At 42.7% G+C, this 10443-nt stretch overlaps 1 protein-coding gene across 1 annotated transcript; it reads left to right on the forward strand.

Annotated features, from left to right (window-relative positions):
* The first annotated feature begins 7130 nt into the window (after positions 1–7130).
* LOC311205489 (fatty acid-binding protein, adipocyte) lies at positions 7131–10443 on the forward strand. Its single transcript, XM_084279925.1, has 4 exons — positions 7131–7240; positions 8486–8658; positions 8886–8987; positions 10210–10443. The coding sequence occupies exons 1-4, from the start codon at positions 7168–7170 to the stop codon at positions 10258–10260; spliced, it is 399 nt and encodes a 132-aa protein (XP_084136051.1). The 5' UTR covers positions 7131–7167; the 3' UTR covers positions 10261–10443.

A 10443-nucleotide genomic window follows, 5' to 3' on the forward strand; every position in this document is an offset into this window, starting at 1 on the left:
GCCCTGGTCAGGCCCCACCTGGAGTATTGTGTCCAGTTCTGGGCTCCTTGGTATGAAAAAGACAGGGACTTCCTTGAGAAAGTCCAGAGAAGGGCTACAAAGATGATTAAGGGCCTGGAGCATCTCCATTATGAGGAAAGGCTGAGTGAGCTGGGACTGTTCAGTCTAGAGAACAGAAGACTAAGGGGGGACCTTATTAATGTTTATAAATATCTTAAGTATGGGATGCAGGGGGAAATGGCCAGCCCCTTTTCAGTGGTCTGTGGGGACAGGACAAGGGGCAATGGCTGCAATTGGAGCACAGGAAGTTCTGCACCAACACGTGGAAGAACTTTTCACAGTGAAGGTGACAGAGCCCTGGGACAGGCTGCCCAGGGAGGTGGTGGAGTCTCCTTCTCTGGAGATATTCAAGACCCGTCTGGACACCTATCTGTGCAATATGAGCTAGGGAACTGCTTTGGCAGGGGGATTGGACTGGATGATCTCTGGAGGTCCCTTCCAACCCGTATGATTGATTCTATAATTCTATGATTGCTTTAAAGAACCCTTTGTATTCCTTTCCTCGGAGATCCTTTAGAATCCTAACCTCATGCATCTGTTTCAAGACGAGATGAAAGAGATGGCTGTGACAGTGAAATTCTCAGCAGCGATGATGCAGATGATGCAGAGGAGGCAGCTGTAAGAGGCCGATGGCCCAGGCCTCTGTGAGTGACTCCATCTCCTTCCCTCCAGCTCCCAGCGCCCGAGGGCAGCAGTCAGCCGCAGAGAGCCGGGAGAGCAGCCAGCTCTCACACCCACTCGTCACCACTCGCCAGGGAGGGAGAGGGCTGCTGGGGGTAAGGCTTCGTCTCTGAACTCAGGGCATCTCGTACTCGGATTTTTTTTTCCTTTCCTGTACGTGGAGCGATAGGTCTTTGGATGTGGTCCAAACGCATCTGCAGTAACAGATAGCTTTCTGGCAAACACAAAGGAAGATCTCCAAAAGTTTCAGAGCAGGCTGTCAGATTAAACCCTTGCTAGCAAAACCCTGTGACATGCAGAAGCAAGGATGGAAAACACCATGTGTATTTACTCAAAGTGCAGGTTCAGCAAGGCTTAAATGATTTGTACAGGGTCTTTTTAGTCTTGTTGAGATATTGTTCTTATGCTTTGTTCTTTCTTTAGCTTTCATATAGAGAGAAGTGAAATTCTGTGAATATCCATCCTTCACAAGAGAGGAACTGTTAAGAGAAGGACAACTACTAATAGGAATAGTTTAGACTTACAAAATATTACATATTACCAAAGTGCACTGGTCTGTCATCTTTATTTGGAGATTTTTTTCCTCAGCTTGCTAAAATGCATCTAGCAAGAAATAAACAACAAACCCACCCCATTCACCCTCCCACCCCGCCCCCAAACAAAACAGTGGAAGGATTTTAAATGCAGATCCTCATGGAAATAAGACACAAGCCTGGCTCTGTGCAGGCAGTAACAAGGCAGAACCAGAATGGAGTTCTGTTAGGCAGTCCAAACCCAGATGTAACCAGTGATCTTATCGCTTTGATCAGATGGATGCTTCAAGAGATGGATTCAGCTGGATGATCTGGGATAATCCAGAAGAGTGTCTGGGGAAGGACTACAAAGGCATTTTTCAGAACATTATTAGCAAGTCTTCAGATTGCTAGAAGAAACCCCGGAGAGCTTTGGGAAACGGATTATTTCATTTGCAAGTCTGCTGCACAATCTAAATCTAGAGGAAGTTTAGGGATAAAGAAGTAAGAGAAGAAAAGAAACTTTTTGGGTTTTTTTCAGGGACAGAACAGGCAGGATCTATACACACTATGGCAAGTCCAGGGAAATTAAGTCCATGGAAAAGACAAAGTGGGACTCAGAAACAGCCTGACTTTCATTGTACATTCTCAAGAGGAAATGTCCTGATGTTAGATGCAGACTTGTACAGTACATGAAAGAAGATGGACATATTTGAGCATTAGAAACCTTAGACAACTTTAAACTTGTTCTTTAGACAAGGAAAACTGAAACATGAAACATCTGCAGTACCTCTGTTATAGACAGAAAAACAAGATCTTCTCTCATACACACCTTCAGAAGCCTTTATGTTATATTTATCATTAATCTCACTTTGGCATTTGCCAGTAAAGAATATCTGATGAAGAGCTTTGAAACGTTGAATATTTTTATACAGAAATGCCCACATGATGTTCTGGAAGCCTATCACTGCTGTGCTTGTAGCAGCTAGAGTACCTGCATTTCTTCTCATTGCACTGAAAACTGACTTGCAAATACTCATTCTTTCCTCATTTTCTGATATTCCTTTTAACTCCCTCCCTTGCAATTTATAGCCTTTTTTGAAGGGCTTCAGACTGCTAACTGACTTGCTCCAGGACTGATGGAACACATAGATGTTAGAACAGAGTATGAGAAGTCAGTGTTTTCCTTAGGAACAGCTCTGGAATGAGCCACAATGTTTGAGAGCCTACATTACTGTCATGCCGTCTGCTGAGAAAGACCAGAGCCTCAGCTGTCAACACCACTCTCACGAGAACCCAGCAAGGGCAAGAGTCCAGAGGCTTGCCATTCCCTCCATCCATATCTGCATTTCTTCTGCTGCTTTAAAGCAAGTTTAGAAAATGTAATCATGCGTATTTTAATTGCAAAATAATGGTGTCAACCACTGGATTTTGTTTGGGGCTTGATCTTACTGTTCCTTGGATATATGAGATTTCATTTCTGTTCTTAGCATTACCACAAACTTAGCTTAATGTTTCAGAAACACCTTTTAGATGTTTCACTTTTCACAGTCCTGATTTCAGACAGTGGAAACTGATTTAAGTGTGCGGAATACTCACTGGTTTGGCTAAAGTCCAGGATGAAATGCCAGAACACTGAATCGCTAAAAGTAAAGGGGAAGTGCTGGGGGTCACCAGCCTGATGTCTCCAAACCTCACAGCCCAGCAACATAACTGGGTAAAGTGGTGCTGGTAGCTACTCAAGGAAACAACATATTTGTTGGGCATTTGCTGCTGGCAAAATTTGACTCCTTCAGCAAAGCGACCGTTTGCAATAGCAGCCTCTGCCCTGAGCAAGGCCTCCCTGAAGCCACAGCCATGAGAGGGGGACCATCACTTTTCTGCTGGGGACTGTTCTGCTGAGCACAGGGAAAAGGGCCTGCCTGTGTCCCCTGCTCATCTCCTTCCCCAAGAGAGAGAAAAAAATCCCACCGAAAACCAACTGGCCTCTTGAACCTTCAAACCAGCCAGCAACTTCTTGTATAGCCAGCACCTTACTTCATGAGTACCAGAGCTTTAGTTATACCTTTTCCTGGCTAAGCAGAAGTCTAAGGCAATTCACCTGTCTTAAAAATTAATCAGAAATGAAAGCAGCAAGCTGGCATGCAGAGATGGGCATCCTTTCACCTGTTCCTGTCTGCTCACCAGGATTATCTCACCTTTCTTGAAGTTATCCTGGGGCCTTTCAACAGATTCCCACTCCAGTACCCAGCCAGACAAGTATTAAGAAAGCTTTTCTCAGTCTAAGTCGCAGTAGTACCAGACAGCATAATGTTGTCCTTCCTTCTTGGAATTAGAGTGCTATAGCCCAGCTTCTCAATAGGTATTACTGTGCCTGAATACAAAGCTTGCAGCAAAGCCAAGGCTCCTTCCCTGCTTAAGAGAAAATCCCTTTTTAATAACTTTTCCAATAATATGTTTTGTTGTTTGGGTTGGGGTTTTTGTTTGTTTGTTTGGTTTGGGTTTTTGTTGGTTATTTTTTACTATGGACATTGCCATCTGTGGAGAGAGATCTCGACTACAGGAACAAGCAACGTCTTTCTCACATACTCAAGTGGAAGCAGTGCTGTGCCTCCTGCATGCCCGAAAGAGCCGAAAGGAGGCTATTCTTGTGCTCATTTTGCAAAGGACTGTTTATCTCAAGTAAATCTCTGCCGTTGCTCTGACTCACAGACCTCTCACCCCAAAAATGTATTTCAGCCAGCACATCATGTTTTGTAGGCTTCAGCTACATCTGTTCATATCAGGATTAAGGACAGGTTTTCCCTCACCAGCTTCCTTTCCTAGGTTCACCTCTTACCTGCTGTGGTTTTGTCAAAATTTCCTCTTATTTTGAAGGAGCTTTCTACATTTTTGAAGATGTGCTGATGACCAAAGGATTGTTTAGCCAGGTTGCCCAGCTCTTGCTGGTAAGGAACTTCTACACATGACACAAATCCCAGGTTTACCTAATCTTCCAGGCTCAGAAGCCCCACTGATTTCTTCATGACTGTTAAGTAATTCAGTCTTTATCATCATGGCTGTATGACTTGAAGCCTTTGCTCCAGAGAGCAGGCTGGATCTGTATTAGATGACATCAATGCCACAAGCTTATCTTTTGTCACTGGAAGTTTCTCTCGAGGGAAAGGAGACTGTCCATCAATAGGATACTTCCCAAGTGAGAGGTACAACTCTGCTCCCAGACAGCTGCTCGCTATGAAGTACACAAGCGAGTCACCCACAAGCTGGCTTTCTTCTTGCTTTTTTGAGTCATTGTGTTTGCAAGATGTCTACAAATAGCTCAGGTACACTTTAAAAGGGTGCGAGTAATTGACTGCCTAGGGAGGGTGCACTTGTCTGCATGGAACAGGTGCTTCACCTCTCTCCCCACAGACAATGCAGCACAGGCATTGCAGGCAGCTGTTAACACCAAAGGAAGGCCAATCCCCTCTCCCAGGCTATAGTTTTGAATATAAAAGCCCTATTTCCCCTCCAAAGGAATGAATGCTAATTGTAGTAAACCACACACAGACCAGTTCCCAAAAGGCAAAAAAAAAAAATTAACAAAATAGTAAGTGCAGGAGCAGAGCTCAGCCAGATCCCATCCTTTCTATCCTCACCTGATACTTTGAAGTACTCATTATGTAATTGCCAGGTTTGACTTTGCAGGTTCCTCCAGACTGCTCACACATGGTGCACTGTATCTCAAGCCAATAATCCTAAGTAAAACAAGCCAAGATAGTGACACAAACTTGAGGGCCCCTCAGAGTTCCCTTTTAAAGAGCACGTGATACTCTGATAAAACCAATCAGGAGAAGCAGCAGCAACTTCAATAATTAGAATATTATTTTATTTATAAAACCAATCAGGAGAAGCAGCAGCAACTTCGATATTTAGAATATTGTTTTATTTATTTGGGGATTAGCCCAAAGTCAGTAAATACACAAAAACTCAAAAAAGAATAGGCCAAACCTAAGATTAGCTATTTGGTGGGGGTGGGGGGGGAGTAAAAATATTTTTTATTCCCACAGTCTCCAGTCTTGAAGGCACAAGAGGGTAACTAATTATACATGTATAAACATATTCAGCAGTGCAGGCTGGGCACAGCCTGTCAAGGGCCAAGCTCTGCAGAAAAGGCCCTCAGGGCCCTTGTGTGCAGTGAGCTGACCCCTGGCAGCAGAAAGGCTGAAAGCATCCTGGGCTGTACAAAAAGGAGTACAGCCAGTAGCTTGATAGATGTGACTATTCCCCTTCCCTCAGGCTGTATCCAGAGTGCCGCATCCAGTTTGGGGGTGAGTTTAGCAGAGCACCCCCAGGATATTCAGGAGGCTGGAGCACTTGCCCTATGTATGAGGAGGATCTGTGGGACTAGAGTGGGTCAAGATGGCTTTGGGAATGCTTACAGCAACTTCCAACACATATAGGGAAGTGACCAAGGAGTTGGAGCCAGACTTTTTAACAGCACTGAGTGGTGGGAGGACAAAACACTACGGGTAAAAGCTGAGAGAGGCTCATACTGGAGACAAGAAGACATTTTCCCCCTGGTGACAGAAAGGCAGGAGTGCAGGTTGTCCAGGAAGGCTGTGCTGGCTCCATCCTTGGAAGTTTCCAAGTCCCAACAGCCCAGAAGTGGCCCTGCCTGAGTGGGAGGCTGTGCTGGAGACTTCCTGACCTCCCTTCCCTTCCACATTTCCCTGTGATGTTACAGGCCTACATAAATAATTTTTCTACATGGTTGCTGTAAAGTCAACAGGTATGAAAATATGTGAACCAACATAATTTGATGCCTAACAACCAGCATAGCAGTTCCAGGAAATCCACCTAAAGAGAATCACAGAGGCTGGAGTCTGCACTTATTGGCTGCTTTGTTCCATTGGAATAGCATGTTACAGCCAAGAGGAAATTGTAAGACATTTCTTGACTGCTTTCTGATATAGTTATTTGTGATGTGAGCCATGACAGGGCTTAGGGAATCAGTCAAGGTGAACCTCATCATGTCAGGCCTGTAAACACCTTGCCTCAAGCAGCATGAACAAAAACCAAATGAAGTTTCAAAGGACTGTGTGTGGGTTAATACCAAAGCCTACTTTTATGCCATAACTAGTCATAAGGCTAGTCACTGAGAAATAGGTCTTCAGAAAGCACAGGAAAAAAAAAAGGATAAAAATAATCTGTTGTGTTATTTTGCTTTTCACAGAGCCCTATGTTCCCTCTCCTTCACATAAAAGCAGAATACAGACCTGCTGGTCACTTCATTCAGGTGGTGTAATGATAGGAAGATCCCAATCAAGGAAACAACTTTATTTCTTTACCCTTCTCCATCTGCCAGCACTCTCCTTCTGCCTCAAATTCATTTCTTCCTGTAATTCTGTAAATCTCTGACTGCAGGGGTGCAGAAAGCAAACTAAATCATCCATTGAGCCTTTCAGATCTTACAGTCTAGGAACTTAGCTGTGTCCTTTGAAGGTCTCTTCCAACCTAATACACTCTATGATTTTAAGATATGACAGACTGAAATGAAAGAAGAGTATAGGAGAGAGCATAACCCTCTGTGGGTTGAGCCTACTTTTTTTCTTCTGAAAGACAATCTGATTTAATTATTTGCCTTAAAGGTGGAATGTATTTAAATTACAAAAATAATTAAATAAAAACAATACAGTGATCTTTGTACTAGTAAGGGCATATGAATAATAACACTATGACCTACTGGCAAAGGAGGGGTAGGGGAGGAAGGAAAGTACTGGGCACTAGGACTCCCTCTTCATTGGTCATCTTAGATCATCATGTGGCCAAGGCTCCTTTTTAAAGATAACTCCTGGCCTCTTAGAGCTCAGACTATCCTCTTCTCTTCTATTTCTGCTTGATCCTCTGGAAGACTTCTCTCCAGCCTGACAAAATGTGTGATCACTTTGTGGGCACCTGGAAGCTCCTTTCTAGCGAAAACTTTGAGGACTATATGAAAGAGCTGGGTGAGAATTGCTATTTGGAGTTGTTGTATCTGGGACAGGGAAGGAATGCTGATTTTTGAACTTTATTCTTTCCTTCATTTTTTTTTTTTTTTGCTTTTTTTCCTGGCTGTGCTATTTATGAAGGGGGGGGCGGTGTAGTCCAACTGTTTTGATCAGATGATATGAAACTGGAGAACATGAGAGTTTGAGTTTAATGGTGTCAAATTCCTATAACATAGAAAAAACTTGATTTGGAGGAATAGTTTCAGGAAAGCCAAGCCTATGTGTGTCTACTTAGTAGTCTTATAGACGGAAGCACAGCAGGTCACTGCAATATTGTGCGTGGGTTAGCTTTTATCCTTGGACATACAAGACACTGTAATGCTAGAATGCAGCAAGCTTCTCTATGACTAAAAACAACACACCTAAATTTCTTTATATTACTACTGCACTAGGAGACCGATTAATTATCATGGTTATTAGAGTGAATGAAGCTCCATAGTTGCCTCTGGTGAATATTAACAAAGAAAATTGCATGGCTTCATGCAGATACTTGCAAAAAGTTTGAGGGATAACACTCTTCTCTAAAGGTGTAGACTTTTTGTGCAGAGTTGAAATTTGGCTTTAAAATGTTTCCGCGTTCTTTTAGCACAGGGGAAGCATTGGGTATCTTGAACTGATTGGATTAGTGCATGTTAAAAAGCTGAGAGTTTATTTGGAGATTATGGATAAAATACTCACTGAGACTTGTACAGCTTTCAGTATACAGCTTTCTTGCACTCTTAATCTTTACCCCAGATTTTACTCAGGGCGTAAACATTGCCAGCTATTTCTTAATCATTTCCTTTTATTCAGCCTAGCCACTGAAACATTAAAAGTGCACTTTTTTTTCTTTCTTGTTTGTTTTTGTGGCTTAGAAGCTGGCACATATTTCTGCTTATTTACTTTTAGATACAGGTCAACGTACAAACCACTACAGTTATTTTGAAAGTTTACATGTAAATATCTGGCATTAAAATCTTGTCTCTGTCTTCAAAATACTGCTTTCACTACTCTGGCAATAACAGAGCAGAGAATTTCCTTACGTCATTCCACCTGGCTTGGTCTATAACCATACCAAGCTAGTCAGGTGTTATAAAGGAACCTCTGCGGCACAGAATTGATAGAATTCAGACAGTAGTAGGGGAAATAAGGGGGTTTCCTAACAAATAGGAGAAAAACATTGAGTAAAGATGAAAATTTCATAGTGACTTGTCTCATTTACAGGTGTGGGGTTTGCTACCAGGAAAATGGCTGGTGTGGCCAAGCCCAGTGTAACCATCAGCATCAACGGTGATGTGATAACCATCAAAACAGAAAGTACCTTCAAAAACACAGAGGTGTCTTTCAAGCTGGGTGAAGAGTTTGACGAGACCACAGCAGATGACAGAAAAACAAAGGTGAGGCCAAAACCCAGCATTTTCCAAATATACCTCTCAAGAGGGGTGTGGGAGCGTGAGGATGGAGCTACGATATTGATATCCAGTGTAGAAATACTGCCTTCAAAAGAAGGGGGCTGTGATGCTTTGTCAAACTTCAATGCTGTTTGGGCATGGAGACGGTCTTGTCTTCAGCTCAGAGCACCCTGATGAAACAGCCACAATTTGCTTTATTTTCTCTTTGGCAGAATGTCATAACCCTAGACAATGGCATACTGAACCAGGTGCAGAAGTGGGATGGAAAAGAGACTATCATAAAAAGAAAAGTGGTGGATGGGAACCTGGTGGTGGTAAGTTGGTTTCTGTTGCTTTATCAGTGAGTTAACTGTGCAGAATTCATGTTTGATGGGCTTGTAACCCTGGATGAAAATGCAGGGTAAGAAAGCATCTGAAAGGACTCTCTGCACTTGTTGAGAAGTCTCTCTGTATAAGTCTGGAGTATGCAGTAGAACTGAAATGGTATCAAGCTTATGGATGGTAGGGTGGTGCCTGTTCTCCATGCAGAGCAAGACATGGTTCCATGCTATTTGAATCATTAAGTCCTGGACAATACAGGGGAAGCATTAGCAAAGTCCCAGTTCAGTGTGCCTGCTATGTGCTGATCCAAAATACTCCGTCTGTTCGGCTCCACTCAAGACTCAACAGCAATCTGTGGGAACCACATAATGGATCACCAACATCTGTGTCAATTACGTGAAATTATAGTTTAAAAAAACCCCACCCAATGAAAAAACCCTGTGTCTGAGCCATTGATTGTTGACGTTTGGTCAAAGAGTATTCTGTTTGTCTTGGTGCCAGTGAGACCCACCTCTAGTTTGGGTTTTCCCAGAGTTGCTCTCCAGTTTTACAGAAGACACTTTGAAGAATCTGGGAGGGAACTAAAATTCTGTTCATAAAGCGTAGCTGAGATTCCTACATGCTACAAAATGATAGGCATACATGGAATTCCTGAAGAGTTCTGCCCTCCCTAAGGAAACAAAGTGTGTCCGCAAATTTAATATTTAAATTTCTTGGATAGAGACCAGGGGTTTTAATAACAACTTCATTAGGAAAGATTGATGAAAAGAGAGTTTGATCTAACAGAAAAATAGGTGAGGACAGAGCCCAACATGCAGAGGCTGACACCGGCAGCTGCAAGTCTGAGAGCTTGTTGTGCACACCTATGTGAAGAAAACAAGACACAGTTACAAAAATGAGAGGGGGAAAGAAAGTTAATGCCCGGCTCCAGAACCCCATCACCCTTCATTGAAGTCCCAGGAACTTGCTTCAGACCCTTTTAAGAGGAAATTAGAAATCTCCTGGGGGCAGCAGGAACAGTTCTTTGATGTTCTTTCAGTCCTGTGTTTCTATGAAATGTTTTGCACTCCTGTTCTGAAGCTCTAAAACTTGAGTGTCACTGTTTGGGCAATTTCTTTCTTCTTCCAGCTCCCAATGTGTAAGTAATTCTCTACTTTCTGAATAACAAATACATAATTAGAGTTAAAGGATGATCAAATTTTCCTTTCTTTCCAGGAATGCTCCATGAATAATGTAACCTCCAAAAGAGTTTATGAAAAAGCATGAAGCAGCCATTTTCACATAGGACTAATGCTTAAAGCTGGAGAAAAACCAACTTAACTTAACCGAAGGAGAGAAACTCCACAAATTCATTTTAAGGAGAACTGTGCTTTTTACAGATAGTATATCCCAAACAGTTACATGCAGCTAATCTAATTTGTTGTAGCTATTCAATAAAACGTTCAGCTT

This window comes from Gallinula chloropus (assembly GCF_964237585.1).
Source record: "Gallinula chloropus genome assembly, chromosome: 2".
NCBI lineage: Eukaryota > Metazoa > Chordata > Aves > Gruiformes > Rallidae > Gallinula > Gallinula chloropus.

Bases quoted from the DNA above. Each gene is read 5' to 3' on its own strand.
- LOC311205489 (XM_084279925.1), top strand. From the start codon at position 7,168: ATGTGTGATCACTTTGTGGGCACCTGGAAGCTCCTTTCTAGCGAAAAC. The intron at 7,241-8,485 runs GTGAGAATTGCT...TCTCATTTACAG, and splicing joins GGACTATATGAAAGAGCTGG to GTGTGGGGTTTGCTACCAGG. The intron at 8,659-8,885 runs GTGAGGCCAAAA...TCTCTTTGGCAG, and splicing joins CAGATGACAGAAAAACAAAG to AATGTCATAACCCTAGACAA.